The sequence below is a fragment of the Toxotes jaculatrix genome, chromosome 5, assembly GCF_017976425.1.
Source record: "Toxotes jaculatrix isolate fToxJac2 chromosome 5, fToxJac2.pri, whole genome shotgun sequence".
NCBI lineage: Eukaryota > Metazoa > Chordata > Actinopteri > Toxotidae > Toxotes > Toxotes jaculatrix.
Genome location: NC_054398.1, coordinates 13882847 through 13903556, shown reverse-complemented (window position 1 = coordinate 13903556; position 20710 = coordinate 13882847). Strand labels below are relative to the sequence as shown.

General features: G+C 40.6%; 1 protein-coding gene across 1 annotated transcript in view; it reads right to left on the bottom strand.

The window, feature by feature from the left end:
• LOC121181940 (kielin cysteine rich BMP regulator) overlaps positions 1–20510 on the bottom strand; it is a 77461-nt gene extending 56951 nt beyond the window's left edge. The window contains exons 1-25 of the mRNA XM_041038171.1: positions 19942–20510; positions 18561–19096; positions 18114–18186; positions 17045–17349; positions 16770–16938; positions 10077–10150; positions 9855–9948; positions 9190–9272; positions 9011–9104; positions 8851–8930; positions 8666–8751; positions 8493–8583; positions 7807–7906; positions 7555–7640; positions 7225–7318; positions 6997–7146; positions 6803–6909; positions 6628–6721; positions 6342–6515; positions 6173–6255; positions 5989–6082; positions 5095–5277; positions 4795–4965; positions 4490–4663; positions 4316–4398 (exon numbers count right to left, since the gene is read on the bottom strand). Of these exons, the coding sequence (XP_040894105.1) occupies positions 4316–4398; positions 4490–4663; positions 4795–4965; positions 5095–5277; positions 5989–6082; positions 6173–6255; positions 6342–6515; positions 6628–6721; positions 6803–6909; positions 6997–7146; positions 7225–7318; positions 7555–7640; positions 7807–7906; positions 8493–8583; positions 8666–8751; positions 8851–8930; positions 9011–9104; positions 9190–9272; positions 9855–9948; positions 10077–10150; positions 16770–16938; positions 17045–17349; positions 18114–18186; positions 18561–19096; positions 19942–20071 (3408 nt within the window). The 5' untranslated portion in view covers positions 20072–20510. The remainder of the gene's footprint in view (positions 1–4315; positions 4399–4489; positions 4664–4794; positions 4966–5094; positions 5278–5988; positions 6083–6172; positions 6256–6341; positions 6516–6627; positions 6722–6802; positions 6910–6996; positions 7147–7224; positions 7319–7554; positions 7641–7806; positions 7907–8492; positions 8584–8665; positions 8752–8850; positions 8931–9010; positions 9105–9189; positions 9273–9854; positions 9949–10076; positions 10151–16769; positions 16939–17044; positions 17350–18113; positions 18187–18560; positions 19097–19941) is intronic.
• Positions 20511–20710: the final 200 nt, after the last annotated feature.

Sequence of the window (20710 nt, the reverse complement as noted above, 5' to 3'; positions counted from 1 at the left end):
ATTTTTTTGACCTCAAAATGTCGTAAAAAACATCATAGTATAGTAAGGCGTCAAAATCGGACAAAAAAAGTCAAAAAATTTTTTGACCTCAAAATGTCGTAAAAAACGTCATAGTATAGTAAGGCGTCAAAATCGGCCAAAAAAAGTCAAAATTTTTTTGGACCTCAAAATGTCATAAAAAACGTCATAGTATAGTAAGGCGTCAAAATCGTCCAAAAAAAGTCAAAAAATTTTTTGACCTCAAAATGTCGTAAATAACGTCATAGTATAGTAAGACGTTTTTTTCGGGCAAAAAAAGTCAAAAATTTTTTTGATCTCAAAATGTCGTAAAAAACGTCATAGTATAGTAAGGCGTTTTTTTCGGGCAAAAAAAGTCAAAAATTTTTTTGACCTCAAAATGTCGTAAAAAACGTCATAGTATAGTAAGGCGTTTTTTTCGGCCAAAAAAAGTCCAAAATTTTTTTGACCTCAAAATGTCGTAAAAAACGTCATAGTATAGTAAGGCGTTTTTTTCGGCCAAAAAAAGTCAAAAATATTTTTGACCTCAAAATGTCGTAAAAAACGTCATAGTATAGTAAGGCGTCAAAATCGGCCAAAAAAAGTCAAAATTTTTTTTGACCTCAAAATGTCATAAAAAACGTCATAGTATAGTAAGGCGTTTTTTTCGGCCAAAAAAAGTCAAAAATTTTTTTGATCTCAAAATGTCGTAAAAAACGTCATAGTATAGTATGGCGTCAAAATCGGCCAAAAAAAGTCAAAATTTTTTTTGACCTCAAAATGTCATAAAAAACGTCATAGTATAGTAAGGCGTCTTTTTCGGGCAAAAAAAGTCAAAAATTTTTTTGACTTCAAAATGTCATAAAAAACGTCATAGTATAGTAAGGCGTTTTTTTCGGCCAAAAAAAGTCAAAAAATTTTTGACCTCAAAATGTCATAAAAAACGTCATAGTATAGTAAGGCGTCAAAATCGGACAAAAAAAGTCAAAAAATTTTTTGACCTCAAAATGTCATAAAAAACGTCATAGTATAGTAAGGCGTCAAAATCGGCCAAAAAAAGTCCAAATTTTTTTGGACCTCAAAATGTCATAAAAAACGTCATAGTATAGTAAGGCGTCAAAATCGTCCAAAAAAAGTCAAAAAATTTTTTGACCTCAAAATGTCATAAAAAACGTCATAGTATAGTAAGGCGTCAAAATCGGCCAAAAAAAGTCAAAATTTTTTTGGACCTCAAAATGTCATAAAAAACGTCATAGTATAGTAAGGCGTCAAACTCGGCCAAAAAAAGTCAAAAAATTTTTTGACCTCAAAATGTCGTAAAAAACGTCATAGTATAGTAAGACGTTTTTTTCGGCCAAAAAAAGTCACAATTTTTTTTGACCTCAAAATGTCATAAAAAACGTCATAGTATAGTAAGGCGTTTTTTTCGGCCAAAAAAAGTCAAAAATTTTTTTGATCTCAAAATGTCGTAAAAAACGTCATAGTATAGTAAGGCGTTTTTTTCGGCCAAAAAAAGTCAAAATTTTTTTTGACCTCAAAATGTCATAAAAAACGTCATAGTATAGTAAGGCGTTTTTTTCGGGCAAAAAAAAGTCAAAAAATTTTTTTGACCTCAAAATGTCATAAAAAATGTCATAGTATAGTAAGGCGTCAAAATCGGCCAAAAAAAGTCAAAAATTTTTTTGACCTCAAAATGTCATAAAAAACGTCATAGTATAGTAAGGCGTCAAAATCGGCCAAAAAAAGTCAAAAATATTTTTGACCTCAAAATGTCATAAAAAACGTCATAGTATAGTAAGGCGTCAAAATCGGCCAAAAAAAGTCAAAAATTTTTTTGACCTCAAAATGTCGTAAAAAACGTCATAGTATAGTAAGGCGTTTTTTTCGGCCAAAAAAAGTCAAAATTTTTTTTGACCTCAAAATGTCGTAAAAAACGTCATAGTATAGTAAGGCGTTTTTTTCGGCCAAAAAAAGTCAAAAAAAATTTTGACCTCAAAATGTCGTAAAAAACGTCATAGTATAGTAAGGCGGTTTTTTCGGCCAAAAAAAGTCAAAAATTTTTTTGACCTCAAAATGTCGTAAAAAACGTCATAGTATAGTAAGACGTTTTTTTCGGCCAAAAAAAGTCAAAAATTTTTTGGACCTCAAAATGTCATAAAAAACGTCATAGTATAGTATGGCGTCAAAATCGGCCAAAAAAAGTCAAAAATTTTTTTGACCTCAAAATGTCATAAAAAACGTCATAGTATAGTAAGGCGTCAAAATCGGCCAAAAAAAGTCAAAATTTTTTTTGACCTCAAAATGTCGTAAAAAACGTCATAGTATAGTAAGGCGTCAAAATCGGCCAAAAAAAGTCCAAATTTTTTTTGACCTCAAAATGTCGTAAAAAACGTCATAGTATAGTAAGGCGTTTTTTTCGGGCAAAAAAAGTCAACATTTTTTTTGACTTCAAAATGTCATAAAAAACGTCATAGTATAGTAAGGCGTCAAAATCGGCCAAAAAAAGTCAAAATTATTTTTGACCTCCAAATGTCGTAAAAAACGTCATAGTATAGTAAGGCGTCAAAATCGGCCAAAAAAAGTCAAAATTATTTTTGACCTCCAAATGTCGTAAAAAACGTCATAGTATAGTAAGGCGTTTTTTTCGGCCAAAAAAAGTCAAAAATATTTTTGACCTCAAAATGTCATAAAAAACGTCATAGTATAGTAAGGCGTCAAAATCGGCCAAAAAAAGTCAAAAATTTTTTTGACCTCAAAATGTCGTAAAAAACGTCATAGTATAGTAAGGCGTTTTTTTCTGCCAAAAAAAGTCAAAAATATTTTTGACCTCCAAATGTCGTAAAAAACGTCATAGTATAGTAAGGCGTTTTTTTCGGCCAAAAAAAGTCCAAAATATTTTTGACCTCAAAATGTCGTAAAAAACATCATAGTATAGTAAGCCGTTTTTTTCGGCCAAAAAAAGTCAAAATTTTTTTTGACCTCAAAATGTCATAAAAAACGTCATAGTATAGTAAGGCGTCAAAATCGGCCAAAAAAAGTCAAAAAAATTTTTGACCTCAAAATGTCATAAAAACGTCGGGGTAAGGCGTCAAAATATGCCAAAAAAAGTCATATTTTAGTAAGACCTCAAAATGTCATAAAACACGTCATGGGGGGGTAAGTCGTCAAAATATGCCAAAAAAAGTAATATTTTAGTAAGACCTTAAAATGTCATAAAAAGCGTCACCGCAGAGCACGGCTGCAAAGTGGAGTGGAGAACTGTATGTTGTGTAACGTAGAGAACAGCTTTTGATCACTTTTGGACAATAGTGTCTTAAGAGCAACATGACAAGATGTCAGCTCCATCCGATGATTTCCCTAGGAGGAGTTAATTAAAGAAAAATTTGAACCACTGCCATTAGGTGGCCCTGTGACAATATCATCATATTAGCATATCAATCTGTTCAGAATCACATGCTCATCATGCCTGATTTTTTTCATCCACATTGGATGAAATGTGTGAGATACAGCCACAAATATATCCATTTCCTGTGTGTTGGCGAAGGGTCATTTTCGTGGCTGCGCCACAGGCAGACCGTGTAACACACATGAAAACATTTGATAACTTTTTGTCCCTAAAGCTTTTTGAGCAATCTGACCAAAATTCAGCGCAATCAGACAATTCCCTTAGGAGGCGTTCAAAGTGAGTCCAAAAGGCAAAATGGTGCAGTCTTTCCAAAATGGCCAACTTCCTGTACATTATGGAATTTTTCTCCAAGAGGCTTTTTTTCTCATCTCGATGTGATGCATCTGTGTACCAATTTTTAGGTCCGTAGGTCTTACAGTGAATATTTTCACACTCTAGGGGGTACTGCAGAGCCATTTGGCTGCGCCCAGTCACACGGACAGTGCCAAACAAGAATTCGCCAGGGGACAATTTTGGTGAGCACGTTCACGGGGTCAAATTAGCCGATAAAGAGGCGCAAGAAAAATAAAAGAGGAAAATAATAATAATCCCTTCAGTTACAATGCACAAATTTTGTGCTCGGGCCCTAATTAGTTAACCACAATATATGAATTGCATAATGAATTTAAGTAAATTAAACATGGGTTTAGTTAGAATTACTAAGGAAATCAAAGTAACAAATACACAGACTTGAAATTACTCAAAAATATTAAGTACCGTCAAATATGTCTAGATTTAGATGAGTGTATTGTGTGCAACCACTTTCAATATTAAAATTGAGTAAATTCAAGAAAACATTTTTTTTCCAGTGCAGCAGGAATGTGTGTGTGTGTGTGTGTGTGTGTGTGTGAATATGTGTGTATTTGTTGCTACCTGGCAGGTACATTCAGAGCAGAGGTTCCCTGGGTCAGGGATGGACTGTCCGTTGGTGAGGACTACACTGTTGTAATAACAGCCTTTCAAATAAAGAAAGGTTAATCATGGGAATGATGAAAAAACAAAGCTTGAAATCAATGATCGTAAGGTAAGAATTTTGACTTCACATACGTTCACATTCTCCACAGCATTGTCCAGGTGGTTTATATGGGTGATTGCAGTCTATGTAACAGGGCATCTTGGTGCAGGTGACCTCCCCTCCGTAACAGTTACACACACCACAGGGGTCTCTGCCATCAGCAAACTCAGTGCCATCAGCATATTCTTTACCATGAAACATGCAGCCTACAAGCAGAAAATCGGAGACTGATATATTTGCTGAGATAAAATGAAAAGAAAAACTGTGTGTGTGTTATCTTCAGTAACTCGTAAATTTTTTTCTAGAAAGTCATGTTGCTGTCAAGCGCTTCAATCACCATCGCAGGACATGCAGCACTGTGTCTGGATTGGGTGGTTACAGTTGGAGGGAGGACAGCGCTTCCTGTCACACCGGACAGAGCCCTCACGACACACACACACAGAACATGGGTCTGACAAGTCATCCCACGTCTCTCCATTAGCTCGCTCTCGACCCTCATACAAACAGCCTGCAAGAAGGAATGAAATACAGAAATATATTGAGACTAAAGGTGCAATCTTCTAAGTGGATGGACAACTGCATCCACTATCTAAGCTGCTTTGTCTTTAAGTTGTCCTAGCTGGACGTGAACTTGTACCTTCGCAGGTCCGGCAGCACTCTTGTGTGATGGGGTGAGAACATGAAGCGAAGGGACAGGGTTTGCGCTGACATTGAACTGTCCCGTTGGTGCAGGCACATAATCGACAGTTGTCATTCGGGTGGTAAAAACGTTCAGTGTGTCTGTAGGACTGTAGTTCATACACACAGTCCAGTGGAGGAGCTGAAGGAACATCAGTGAAAGAGACAGATGCTTTATAGATTTTTATGAAGTCCTCTGTCAAGCATTCATTTTGCTAAATAAGGATGAGACGAAGGTCATCTGAATCAATTATATATATATATATATATTTCTGCTTTTAATATAACTAGGAACAAAATGAACAGAGATGACAACTGGAACAAAAGGTATCACAAGAATGATAAGTAGTGACAAACCCTTTTCAATACTAAACAATTTTTCATTTCTCTAAAATTCTCCATAATTTACTTCAAAATCTAATCTAGTTGTAATGAGTGGGGTTTTTATTTTTGCAATGATTTCTAAAATCCTAAAATGGATCTATGGACTTGTATTCACGAAGGACATCTGAGACAATGGTATCCTCGTAATGTGTAGCCTAAGTCATACTGAATCTACTGTGTTCAGATCTGACTTCAAGAAAGAGGATGGTTTAGGATGGGAATTGCAGCAGCCAGGTGCTAAAGTACCTTAACTGCCTCCATGAGCTGTGTGCCACAGCACCTGCTGCAGCTCTAACTGCTGACAGTGTTGATAAGCAGGTCAGTTCTAAGGGCCAGACTACAATTATTAGCCTGGCATGGCTTTCAGACCTGTTTAGGAACCTGTACCTGTCTCTTTCACTCCTCCAAGTATCTCTGTTTCCCCTCTACTGTTACTCCTTCTGAACTTCTCTCTTTTGCACAGCCTTACCAGGACACCGGGGACAGCAGTCTCCCGGCCGGACATTTGGGTTGGAGCATGGCAGCGGTGGACACCTCTTCATCAGACACTGGACATTCCCATTCTGTAAGAAACATAACATAGGCTGAAATGAAAACCTGCTTCAAGAAGACCACAGGTGATCAACACAGGATGTGATGCTCATTATTCTTACCATGCAAGTGCATGTCCTGCATTTGTCAGTAGGATGGGGAAACTCCAGCCCATTGACATACTCTTTCCCAGCATAGCTACAGCCTGATAAGAAGAAATAGCGTGAAACTGTGAGATTTTAATTTGTTAAATTTATTCATGTTCCTGATAATAAATTCATATCACCTCACCATTGCAGTTGTTCTGACAGCAGGTTCCAGGCCGAGGCGCATTACAGTGAGGTTGAGGGCACTGTGCTTGGTGGCAGTCAATCCTGCCGCTCACACACTTACACTCCTCACACACACTCACAGGATTGGGAAAAGCATCTCCATTCACAAACACACGGTTTTCAAAGGAGCAGTCTGGAAAACATCCAGATACACAAACATTTTGGGGACTGAGAATACTTAATGAAAACCAGGTAAATTGCAGAAAAGTGTACAACATAAACTGGGGTCATGTGAGTTTGTGTACCTGGACATTTAGGGCAGCATTCTCCAGGTGGTGTGTATGCATTGGTACAGTTGAGTGGAGGACAAGGTCTTCTTTTGCATTCCACAGTGCCGTACTGAAGTGAGGGGAAGGCTTATTAGCAGTTTTGAGGTCAAACGATATAGTGTGGTGTGTTTGTGAAGAACGACATGCTTACCTGACAGGTGCAGATGTGGCACGGCTGGTCAGGAGTTGTAAACCTCTGGCTGTTGCTATAGATACGATGGTTATAGGTGCAGCTTTCACACATCGCACAACATGAGCCTAGGGCAAGGAAAGAGAAGGTGGAGTTGAGGCTGAGGTTGCACAGTCATCTGCATATAAACAAAGCTCAGACACATGCAGTCTTACCAGTGATCTTGGTGGGATGCAGGCACTCATTGCGAGGGCAATTTGTGTGCGTACAAAGGGTCTCTCCATTCACACAGGTGCAACTGGAACAGGGGTCCTCAAGGTGCCAGCTGGAGCCGTCTTCATATTCCACCCCCTCCAACATACACACTACAGTGAGAAAAGAGGAGTTGTCATATGTTCATGGATGAGCTGAACCTGTGTGTGGGTTTGCGTGTGGATTATTACCTTTGCAGATTGGACAGCAGAGACGTGGGTCTATAATAGGCTTGGAGCACTGGACTGGTGGACACTTCTCTTCATAGCAAAGAACACTGCCAGCCTGGAACACAACATGCATGCACTATAAACATGTGGTGTTTATAAGAGTATCAACACATATGAAAGAAATTATGTTCAGGCCCATTAGCTGCCATGAAAAGTGTAGAAACATACTATGATTTAATGCAAAAAGAAAGGGCATTAAAAAGACACAAAAATCATTTCATCTTTTGTGGAAGAACTCTTAAAAGACAAACTATCATTTTTGAAGTATCAGTAATTTATTTTTGAGTTTACCTGACACCTGCACTGTAGACAGGGTCCACTCCCAGCAGGGGTGAACACGTTTCCATCAGCGTACACCCTCCTGTCATACTCACATGCTGTAGGAACACACACAACCAGATCGTGTTTGCTTGAGCTTAAGCAGTAAAAGTCAAAGAGATGGAAGAGATCATGGCATGCAACAGGAAAATCTTTTTTGTTAAGTACAGGATACAAATTTGAAATTGTAATTTTTTTTTTAAACAAATGTACAGATGTACTGACCATCACATGTGGGACAACACTCTCCCTGGTGCTTAGCTGGATGATTACAGTGTGGTGTGGGACATGATGTATCCCTACGCTCACAAGACACTTTACCTGCCTAACAGATAGAGACAATAAGGGATAAATGAGCCACGCTGATAGAGCAAACATTCACTTATGATCACATACAAAGCTCAAAGCTATAGACACATTTAAGGACTTTAAAGGACCAGTATGTAAAATTTAGTGGCATCTAGTGGTCTAATTGCAACCAACTGAATACAGCTCCCCTAAACCCTTCCTTTCCAAGTGTGCAGGACAACCTACGGTGACCTGCAGGTAATGTGAAAGGACCTCTCTAGAGCTCTGTGTAAGAGGACCCATGTCCTATGTCGTTAAGAAGGGTTCGCTTTAACCTAACAAAAACATGCATCTTAGTTTCAAGTGATTACAAACTAATGAAAACATAATGAATATGGTATTGAATTTCTTCCAAAAGATCCTCCAAATTCCTACAAACTGGTCCTTTAAAAACTCTAATTTTCACACTTAATCCCATTTTTAAATTTAATCATATTTACTTCTGAGAGTACAAAAGATTTTGAACAAAAGAAGTTTTCCTTGAACCCCTGGGTCATGAAACCTTGCCAGGTCCAGCCACATGAAATTCACATAACTGGCCCATAACGCCAGGGTGTACTCACAGAGCAGTGGCAAAGGAGGCAGGGGTCTCTGCTGGAGGGGAACTCCTGTCCATTCACATACACCCTGGACTCATATTCACACTGCTCACACCTACGGGTTACATACACACAACATAAACAGTTACTGATGCCAGCTTTGAAGTGATATGGATGAGGTTAGGCAGGTTTGTTACCGAGGGCAACAATCTCCAGCATGATGAACAGGGCTTCGACAAGACAAAGCAGGACAGGGAAGGGCTGAACACACCATGTTTCCATCCTGGAAGCGAAAGAACAGACACTTGAAAATGATTCACAACTGAATTATACACACAAATGTTTTTTTATAATTTAATGACCACTTTCATCAGTGACATACCACACAGGTACACTCTTGACATGGGTCCCCAGTAGGAATCATAGCTCTATTAGGAAAGTCATGACCATTCACACCACAGCCTACAAGACACACATGAGCACATACTATTTCTCTGTAGTCAACTGAACACACACTCCTTCGGTAAACTAAAGAAACCCACCCCGACAAACTGGACAGCAGGTATTGGGTGGTGGAGCAGCTGGGTTTTTACAAGGGGTGTGGCACTGCTCCCTCTCACAGTGAACTTGACCTTCCTGGAGAGAAGAAAGATTAATACCACTAGAAATGAGGGCAACAGAAACAATGCTAACTTAAGCAGATAATTGGTATCAGTCCCACCAAACAGTGGCAGACATCACAGGGATTCTCCTCTGGTCTCCACTGGGCTCTGTGATCATACCGGGCACCAGAATGGATGCAGCCTGCAAACACATGTTCATCTGATTACTTTGCTATGCTGCCATTGGCAGTCAATTTCTTAGAAGTTCAACATTTCAACCACATTAAATGCATTTATCTATCAGCTTGGACAAATGTAGTGAAGTCTGAGTAACAATATTCTTGAGCTGCCAAACCTCTGTTTCCTCCTGATAAGAAAAATTAAGTTTCCATCTCACCAAAACCAACAGGTCATCTGTTTCCAGATAAAGGAGTTTTCAAATGCTCAGCTAATCTAATGCCTCAGCATTTGTTAAGATCTTACAATTTATGGAATGGAATATTTCCATATTTATTTAGAGGGTTATCAGTTGAAGAAAATAAAACAGTTTTGTGCAAATTCATAAAACACGGAAGAGAAATTAATACTAAGACAGTGAAGCCAGTGCTAGCATATTGTGCATATTGTGCCATTTTCATGCCATGTGCAAAGAATCAAAGCATTGAATCAATTCACTGTACCCAATTATATTTAAGTGATGTATTGAGACACATTTAATGTTTTGCTTTAAAATTGCTTCTGTCATAAAGATTGGTGTGTGCATTTTTTTTTTCTCAGTCCTTACTTCTGCATTGCTGGCAGCAGTCTCCAGGTACAGTCTCCTTCTGTGTGCAGTCCAGTGACGGGCAGGCCAGGGGAGTGCACTCCCTTTTACCACCCTGTGGAAAAAGGAGAGATGTGAGCGAAAGAGAGGAAATAAACAGAAAAAAGACCAGAGGCACAGTCAGGTATTGGATGGTGGAGGCTTATGTGTGTATGTTGGTGCAGGTGTACGTGAGATGCTTACCTTACATGTGCATGTCTGACAGCCATCTAGAGTGCTGTAAGACACATTATGAACTGTACCATCCAGATCACACCCTGTAGATGAGACAAAATCTTTAGTGCATACACATTTTCAGCTTTCTGTGTGTGTGTGTGTGTGTGTGTGTGTGTCTGCATAACCCAAGTAATAATGTAGGAGTGTGCTGATAACTGATAGTTTAAGCAATAAGAGAAATGTGGAAATAAATTTGGATTATTACAGCTGATTTTTTTCCTCCACTCTCTCTGTCTGTCAATGCAGATTTTCTTCACCTTTTCTCTAGGTCACTGGGGAACATCTGGATCTGCTCTCTCTCCAGTAATTACAGAGTAACATTGTTCTGATGTAATATACGCGTGTTTGCTCACACACACTATGTTTTATGGTTCGTAGCCAGAAGTGTCTGTCACCTTAAGTCATTAAAGACTTCCTCTGGCAAGGACATTAAAACTGAAAGAGATTTACTGTAGAAGAAACAGGAAGAAGAAAACTGGAAAGAGGGACCAGTTTTCTTGCGGATTCCCTCTGGAGTATGGCCCTAACAACTAACACCACCCTGTGGCTGTCAAAGTTATTGTGTGGGAAAAGTTATATGTACACATTATAGCATGTACTGCTCAATATTTTTTTCATCAAAGGTTTTCAGGGAGCTCATCAAATAGTATTTTTGCTTAGCTTGGACATTTCAGCAGATAATTATTTTAATGATGACTCTCCAAAGGAAAGAGACAATGTGTTTGTGTGTGAGAGAGAGCAATAATCACAGAGCGAGAGAGAGGCCAATGAGGCTGCCTACTGCGCCAGCAGCCAACAGGCATTTCCTCTAGCAACCCAAGCATGCATGAGATCAAAGTGTGTTTAGGAGTATGAGTCTGCAAGTGTATATCAACTGGGTGCCATTGGAGTCTTCTGGCCTACATGCAGAAACAATTAAGGGAGAGACCGATGAAAAGGCAGAGACAGTGACAGAGAGAGTAGTCATGGGCGGGGAAACAGAGGGCTGCTGGGGTATATGTGTATTGCACTGATGGCAAAGTAGGCAGGACAGAACAAAGTTTACATAACTCTGTGGGAGTGGGTAATGGGCTGAGGAAGTTAAAGAGAAACAAAAAAAGACTGGGCATCCTTAATGAGGCCAATCCAACATCAACATTAGTCCCACATGTTTGTTTCACCTCACTATGAAAGAAGGTTGTAGAACGTTTCCTAAAATGCAACAACTAGAAAACTTTGGCAGATGATATATAAACAATATATACAGTAAAACTATAAGCAGGGTCCATGAAACCCACATTAACTGATTTTTGGACACTTGGGGGCAGCACAACAAACTCTGAACACAACACTGACAAACTACAACCTCATAGAGCTGATATGGCGAACATATTAGCAAACAGTTGCCTGTTTACACATTCAACATTCATGAGCAGCACGAGAATTCATTTGGAGTCATATTTCTGGCTACCAAACAACAAATTAAATCTAATGTTCCATCTCTTTTTAGTTGTGTTTTTATCTTCTCCTGCTAAATTGTGCAGCTAAATGCTCCACTATGTTCACAAGCTAGTTGCTAACTTTATCTGTTCGGTATTTGGTGCCCTGAACACATCTGCCTGCCTCAGATAGAAATGGAGGGTGATAGTGACCTAAAACAGTCAAATTTAGAGCCTTAAAACCAAAACAATGAGCTGGAAGACACTAAAATCCCCCTATAGAGTTACTAGCCCCATGAGTGACACCCTTCACATTACATGTATTCAAATACGAATTGCTAGATGACATGAGAGGAGACATATATTGGGTGAACCAACACGTTTAACACCATGTATAGAGGAGATAAAGTATCCCTTATAGAGTTAGTGTTACAATGTAAATGTGGTGGTACAAATGGATATTTTTGGAAGGAGGTAAATATATTTCAAAGCCTATTATACTATTTTAACACTGGTAATGAAGTCTTGTCATATTTCATTCCAGTCTCTTTCAACAGTTTTCTTTTTCATGAAGTGCCTTCTGAGCTCACAGAGACGATGTAGGTAAAATGATGGTTCATCCTCCTCTTAACTGCTGTGAAGGACTTTTATTCTTCCATTTTTGTCTGGCAGACCATCCTCTGTTTACCAGCCATGGCATATTACGTGGTTTCCAGTAGCTGGATCCTGCCACTCTGTGAAACATGAACCACAATTGCGCATATGGCAGACAGCCTCGGGGTAACCATGGCAACGGGCCTGATGGCAGAGGTCAGGGCAGATGATAGGAGCAGAGCCAAGGGGGCAGCCGCTGAACCAGTGGAGCTTGAAGCAAAACCTACAGACAGTGTTTCGAGGGAAAGGGGATCACAACATTGGTTGAAATACTAAAAAACAATTTGGAAAAGATTTAACTACATTTTTATGATATGACTATTGTCATATTAGCTTCATAAAGCTTTAGGGAGATGTCTGGATGATATTCAGAAACTGATATCAATGCACAGAAATTTTAAATTGACAATGACAGCCCAGCAAGTGGTGTGCTTGTCCAATCAAGTGTAGGGAGAGGTCATGTTGGAGTCTAAGATAAAGAAGTCACTTTAGAAGTCATTAATCAACTCTGCACCCTTCTGGAAATGATGCCCCTCCCCAGCAAATACCTACTGAGCCATGTAAAGTCATAATGAGCATCAAATAACAAACTGTAGGATGGCTTTGCACAGCTACTGTCACTTTCCTCTTATGGTGCCAGTACCTGTGATCAGGTGTAATTGGAAGCCAAATGCTGCTCTCATTTTGATTAGCTGCCACAGCTGTATCATCAGTTTCTGGATTATTTTGTCTCACCCAGTCCTGCTCAGGTTGACCAGTCACAGCACTGCTTTTGTTTGGATCAAAAGTCATCCAGTCTTGTGCAGCCCAATGGGTGGGAAGAGAGGTGATGGGAGGGCAGGTACGGGTGATGCGGTTTAAAGCTTGGTCACTGGATGACATCAACTGTTGCTGCGTGTGGAAGTAGAAGCGCAGGTAGTGAGGTCCACTGAAGAACCAGTTGCACCTGTCCTTGTCATAACCATCTGTTCGAAAGCCAAATGCATCAAACCCGTCACGATCCAAGCCAAATGGATCAAACCCATAGATACTGTAGCCTTTGTCACTGAAGAGTTCAGATAGTATCTTGTCTCCATGTGTCTTTTCATCATTGTCCTGCTCTTTCTTTGTTTTGTTCTCAAACACCCCATCCCTACGCATACCAAACCAGGTGACATTGTTACGATTGAACCCATAGCGATTGAAACCAGATGTGTCATATCCATCCCTATCAATGAAGTCCCGGTTAAAGCCGTCTTTGCCATAGCCCCACCTGTCCCAACCACTTCGGTCATAGCCATCACGGTTGTATCCATGTTGGTCGAAACCTCTGTTGTCAAAACCCCCACTAACAAAACCACTGTAGGGGGACTTGTGCTTGGTAAATTTAATCCTCTGATATTTTGGACTTTCTTGTGGGCGTTTTTGTGATAATGTCATATTACAGGGTGCGGCGATGGTTATGGGCTCATATACAACACACATCTGCCGCTGAGAAGAAATCACATCATTGGGGGTGATGTCAAAAGGCTCCATCTTCATATGCCTCTGTCTGGCAGGGTAGAGAACTATGCTTTGAGTGTGATCGTCTCGAGAACTTTGTCTTTCTGATGCATGCTGATGTTTTTCCTGCCACTGTGCCCACAGTTTGTCCATGAATGCTATGTGTGACAGGTATAAAGGGTCATAAGCAGCCAGAGATGAAGCCATGTGACCCCCTACCCAAAGTCTAAAGAGGCCAGAAAAGGTTTGGAGAGACTGGGAGAACAACCGGAAGTCTCCCTGGTTCACAGTCCTCTGCAGGTTCACTGCATTTGGCAGCCACACCTAAAGCAAGCAGCAGAAATCAATTGCAAACAAACCTCATACCAGTAATACATCTAAAAACACTGCAATGTATTCAAAGTACAGCGAAGTGGGCTGTCAAATGAATAAAAGCTGTTTAACAAACCGAGGAGTTGAAACTTCGTCTGAGACAAGGAGACCAGTGGAGATGGGATGTCACGTCCTGGAAAGGATGATATGGGAGGCAGCCTGAGCGGGGCTCACCATCTCCTCCAAACAATCCAGCCTGCCAGGCAGCCGAAGAGTTCATTGACCCAGAGTCCACTGTCCACTCGAAATATGGAATTGCCAGTTTGCATGATGACACTGACTGCAGCTCGCGCTCCACCGATCGCAGGAAATAGCGGTGCCAGGGAAGAAAGAAGGCCTGATCACCAGCCTTAGGAGAGAACTCAGCTCTCAGTAGTGCAAAGCTCTTCCACGCAGCTAAATCCATATGAAAACACACACAAAGACACAAGTAAAGCCATAACAATGATACAAAGATCAATTCATTTTCTACAGCTTAATCCGTCAGGGTCGCGGGGGAGCTGGAGCCTATCCCAGCTGACTATGGGCAAGAGGCAGGGTACACCCTGGACTAAAGCAACAAAGATATAGTTTTCAAAGTGGAATAAAAACATTAGATTCATTCTTACCTGACCTGGTGTAAAGTTTCCTGATAGCCCGCTGGTACAACCTCCTCTCTCTCAATGTGAGGTCTCTGATCTCTTTACGCTGGGTCAGGTGTTGGCACACACAGTCAACTCTCCCACTCCCTGTGCATATGCACTCTTCACAGCCTTGCCAGAATCTTTCCCCATATCTTCTGAGCCTGTGTTGAGAGTAACACCCACAACCTCCACCACATCTCACGTCAGAGCACTTAATTCCAGGAGAGAAGCTCACTACTTGTGTCTCTCCAGCTTGTTCCTTCACCAGAGCTTGGCACTGTGTTAAAGTGAGGTAATCACAGGTATAAGAAAAATCCGGATCTTTACAGCAGTTGACCCTTTCAGTGTTTCCTTTTAGATCTTCCAGTTCAGTATGGTTGAAGTCTATTTTGCTATACCACATTTCATCCTCCAAATTACGCTCCTCATATCCCCAGAGAGTCCTGTTCACGGAGGAGATGTTGTGTCCATCCTGAGTGTAATGCTGCTGGTGTGTGGGAAGACCCGGCCTTGCTTTGCGGAGACAGCATGCTCCAAACATGCACTGGTCCCTACAGGCATTAAAGGAAGGGAAGTTGTTGCTGCTGTTTCCAGTGCAGTAGAGGAAGTCCTCACAGAGGCCAGAGGTAGGATTAAAGGCCCAGCGGCGTTGCAATGGCCGCACTCCTTCACAGTTGTTCTCTGGTTTTGGTACCAAACATGCCTAGAAATGGGAAGGGGGGGACACAGGGCCTCTTACCCAGCCTTAAACCCCACTGTAATGCCCATAGCCAGAACTGACAAAGTAAAACAAAGCACTGCTATTGGGCTCACCCAATGCAGCAGGCCAAAGCTAAACCATGACAAATAACAGACACAATCTACAAACTAATCAGTTAAATTAAAGGTATAGTTAGAGATTTTGAGCAATACATGCATTCACTTTTTTGCTGAGAGGAAGATGAGAAGATTGATACCACACTCAAATCATACGTTAAATATCAAGTTACAACCAGGAGACGTTAAATCAGCTTAGACTCGAAACACAAGGAAACAATTAGCCTTGGTCAGTCAAGAGGTAAAATCCTTGAACTAGAACCAATGAGACTGATAACAATCTTCTTATCTAACTTGCAAAGAAGTGCATTTCCCAAGTGACTGGCTATTCCTTTATTGCACATTAATGTGGTAACACAGAGCCTTGTAAATGTAGCAAAGTACAGAGGCAAATATAAAAAGAGGACTAAAAAGAAAATGCTGAAACTATAAGAAACTATGAGAAAACTACAGTTACAACACTTAACAAGGGGGTTTCAAACCTTGCTTTTCATTTGTGATTGTGACCCACCTCAAGTATTTGAAAAGTTCTGGAGACCTGCCGGGTAACCAAACATATAATAAGCAAACCAGAACAAACGAAATACCTCCAGTAGATGCAACTAGGAAAGCACAATAAAGAAGCATGTTCAACAACAGACTCCAGCCATGCTAGCAGCTCTGTGAGGCTGTAATATTAATGTAATATTGGACAAAATGGAATTTTGACTTGATGATGGTTCTAGATAAAATGTTAAGGCATCACCAAAGGGATTAGGGTTCACCATTGACCCTCTGGTGACTGTGAATGTCTGTAAAAAAAATTGCTGCTAGCATGACTGAAAAAGACTTTAACCAATTCATGCATTTTCACAACGTGGACCTAAAAGGTTTGACACCAACATGGACATTTTGTTGCTTTGTAAAATATTTTAAATCTACTCTAACCCACTACTCCAGTCTGGCTCAAAAATACCTGTCTCTGCTGCCTGTGACACACTGGTCCCTTGGTGTCAGGGGGACAGTAGCAGTGAAACCCTTCAGGGTCAGAGGTCAAGATGAAACATACGCCTCCGTTTTGACAGGGACTAGACAGACAGGGGTCTGGGAGAGGGACGACCATCTGCAAACTAGCCACTTAACACCAGTGGAATGTCTGTTAGTGTTAGGCTGCTGAGAGATTCCCAAAATCATATATAGATTTTATGTGTTTTTGTAAGTGTGTGACAAAGAAAGGGATAGAGAGAAGACAGATGGAATTGGCAACACTAAGAAAGAGAGACATGACAAACTGACAGAAGCTGAGTCATCTTTACCTCTGATGTTGGGCTGGCATGTGACCTTTCCAGATGTGCAAGTACAAACAGTGTTGACGTCAGTTTGCCATTGCTGGCCGTTGTCCACTTCACGTCCCTCCCAATTACATTGCTGCCTCACACACTCACATCCCTCCAGGTACTTTATGCGCGACTGTAGGTCTACGTTCTATTATAAAACCAAAAAAGCTTTAAAAATTGCAATATGTAATGTTAAGCTACTTCACATTATTTTCATTAAAAGTCATACAATTTCAGACGAATACTGTGGCTACCTGAGCTTTGACTATGTCCAGCATACGAGCAAGCTCCTCCATCCTCTTCTCCAGCTTCTTCAGCCTGTCTTCTCTCTGTGCTTGGGAAAAAGACTTCACCCCTTGAGGAGATCCTGGAGGCCCCAGGACAGCACCTCTCTGCTGCTGGTCACTCTGGATGTCATGGGGATACTGACCAACTTGGTCCATTGACCTCTGACTTGTTCTGAGTTCACTGGGGGAAGCACCATGCTGAAGCATTCGACTGTTGTCAGTTGGAGAATCTGAGCTCTGGGCCTCTGGGTACTGAGACAGAGACAGAGAATCTGGGAGAGAGAAAGAAAGAAAGAATTGGTGAGAGATGAGAGGAGCAAAGAAACTCCTGAATGATTCTTGAATGAATGAAAGACCAAATTTGGAACCTAAACAAACATCCTCGAAAAGCATAATCAAGATTAAGATCCACAAGGAGGAATAATAAACAAACTGCTTGGGAGACGTTCTGCCCGAGGGCAGACATGATACAAGGCACATCAATCACATTGGTTCCAGTGCTGAGTTGTGAGAATGAAAGGAGTGTCTCGCTGTTCAGGATTCCAGACAAAATAAGTTGCAAAATAGAGTTTTATCTGTGATTTACTAGTTCATACAGCTGTTCATGTCAAGAGAGCTCATCACGGACAAAGATTCTTGTCTCTCCCACCAGACAGAGATTCAGAATATAATAAATTATCAGGGTCAGAAGTGGAGAAAAAGAATGAAGCAAAAGGAAATGAAAAGGGATGATAATGAAACCTCTGGGGTGCTGTGCATTCTTGCCACATGGCAAACCCACACAACATGCTGTCGTACACAGATACATAGATGTCCACATATAGACATACACACACATCCATGCACATATGCATGTGTACACATATACACTGTGAAGAAAAACAGAAAAATCAATTTCTGCTCTCCAGTTAACTTTGAACTGTTTACATTAAAAGTGTGTTTGTAGGCATTGTTCACATGCATTTCCTTTTATTTGACCCTCTAGGCAAAGAAAATGATTTACACTCAGGTTTGATATAAATAGATGTTTCTTTACCTGTAACATTGTCGCAGAGCCATGGGCGCCTTAGATATGCTTTCATTGAAATCTCAGCTGTCTTCAAACATCCCTGCATTCATAAAGAAACACAGACATGCTCACATGCTCTATTGTACTGTATATGCTGTGCAGAATGCACATTAAAAAGAGGTTGAAAATATGGAATGTAGATATGAAGTTACATAGATTCATTGAACGCAAACTGGATTTACTTTTTACTTCTACTTTTTTGATGTTTCATTAATTTTGTGATGTAGAACTGCAAATAGCTTTATGTCCTAAATAAACTAAGAGGGAATCGACTCATGATTATAAGCATATATTTTTCGTCAAATGTTGTGAATTGAATCACTACTAACCATATAAATCAGCATAAAAAGTTGTAAATAGAAAAGAAATCAGATGTCAGTATGTATGGGTAGGCGGTACGTGCAAGAAACTCACACTGAATTTGCTGACTTTCCTTCGTGGTGTGCCGGCAAGAGTGATGACAACATTTTGAGGCAGTTCCAGGTTAATCCTCTCTTCACTTTTTATCGGCACAACAACAGCTTCTTGACAGTCTACGAAAAATGTCACTCTATCAGGCTCCAGGCTCACAGCCAACTGCACCCATTCCTCACCAGAGAAGGGGTTTCTCCTGGGGAAGTAAAAGCTGGCAAGGCCCTGAGTGCCTCTTCCTCCACCCTGGTAGTCCAAACGCAGAGTGTGATTGAGGGTGGAGGAACTGATTTGAAGAATGGATGAGGATGGAGACGAGAGAGAAAAAAGGGTAGCGCTGGAGCTTGAGGACTGACGCCCCACAAAATACAAGCCCATACTTCCCTGAAGGTTGGAGTAAAGGAACTGGGAATATTCTGGAGGTAGGGACAAGTAGGGTGCTCTGGGGCGTATTTTGTACGTCACGCTGTCAGGGCTCTGCAGTCTAGTCACACCGCTGATGTGGTGAGACATGTTGAGGGCTGCCAGAAGGTCAATCGCTAGGAGAGAGAAATAACAGAATCAGACTTGTGACATATACATACATACAGCAAGAGGTCACGCTCTGGAAGATGACACTGCAATTTCTGGGTTATGTTGAGTGTGAGTCTGTGCGAGAGGGGATCAGAAAGAAGCCATTCATCAGGCGGTCACACATGGCTGCTTCACTGACCTCAAACACAAAACCAACAGGCCAGTATGATACAATGAGTCTGATCTGTGACTGAAAGTAGTGACTGAGCATATTTACTCAACTAGAGTTTTGAAGTACTTCAGAGGCAAGTTTTGCACGTTCTTATTACCCAGTTACATTTATCTGGCACCTATTGTTTCTTTGCAAATTGGAATTTTAATGATAAAACATAGGATCCTCACATATAATGATGCACTGTGACAAATAATTAAAATACCCAACAGTATATAAGGTATTTAAAATGATCTCCACCACCAACTACATCAAAATGCTGCTTACATATGAATCTATCAGTACTGATAGTTCAACAATTCAACAATTCAACAATATATCATACATATTATATTCATATTATATTCAGTATATGCAATAATACATTAAATATAAATACAGTATATATTATACATTGTTAAGTAACCACCACAATGAGTATTTATACTCATTGTGGTGGTTAAGTACATTTTGCTGATAATACTTTTTCACTCAAGTATGATTTGGAATGCAGGACTTAAAGCTGCTCGAGAGCTTTATATTGTTGTGCTGCTACTTTTAACAAGCAACATAAACACGCTTTCAGTATTACATAAAAAAAAATAGTACATAAATAAAACTTTAATGTTTAAAAAGTCACTGACACTTTCGAAAACTCACCGTCCTCGTGATTCGAACCGGCGTACACAGACAGCGCGAAGACCCAGAGCAAATAAATCCCCAGCATCATGAGCGTCTTCAGTTTACAGCTCTCCAGTCTCCAGACGAAGAAATGTACAAAAATCGACATACCTTACGCAAAAAGCACGATATTCATTGTCCCTTTAACCCGCTCTGGTACCATGGACAATGGACTGTGCGTTTAAGATTTCCCTGTTCCTCCGCGAGAAGACCTCTCCAAAGAGCGCGCAGGAGAAACATGAAACATCTGGATGCGGGCAGGGGCGTCACTTCTCTGCAGCCATACACTTACACTCTCCCCTGGGGCCTTATCTACACCACACTTTCACTGCATGATTAAAAAGGTTAATAGTCGTTAAAGTTTGATAATGTTTTCTGGTGAGATCGAGAAAAAATAAGAAAAGCGATACGCACATACGCACGCAGCAACAAGAAAAAAGGTCAGGTGTGCAGTGCGTCTGAGGTCAGCAGTTCTTATCTGCCTCATTCACTTTCCAGTCCCAGAAGGATAGCTGTGAGCGGAATATTATCTTCCCCTGCTTTCCCTCTTTTTGGCAGGAAAAAAAATCTCTCCACCCAGCATTACTCAGCGGTGTTGATTCCCAAAGACCCCCGTTTTGGTAACCAGCTAAAACCTGGTCTGGAGACTGGAGAGGAGCCATGCTAGGAGGGGAGCCAACAAAATGTATATGGTGTGTGTGTGTTGCGGGCGTGTGCGCGTGTGCTCAGAGAAAGAGAAAGAGAGTGA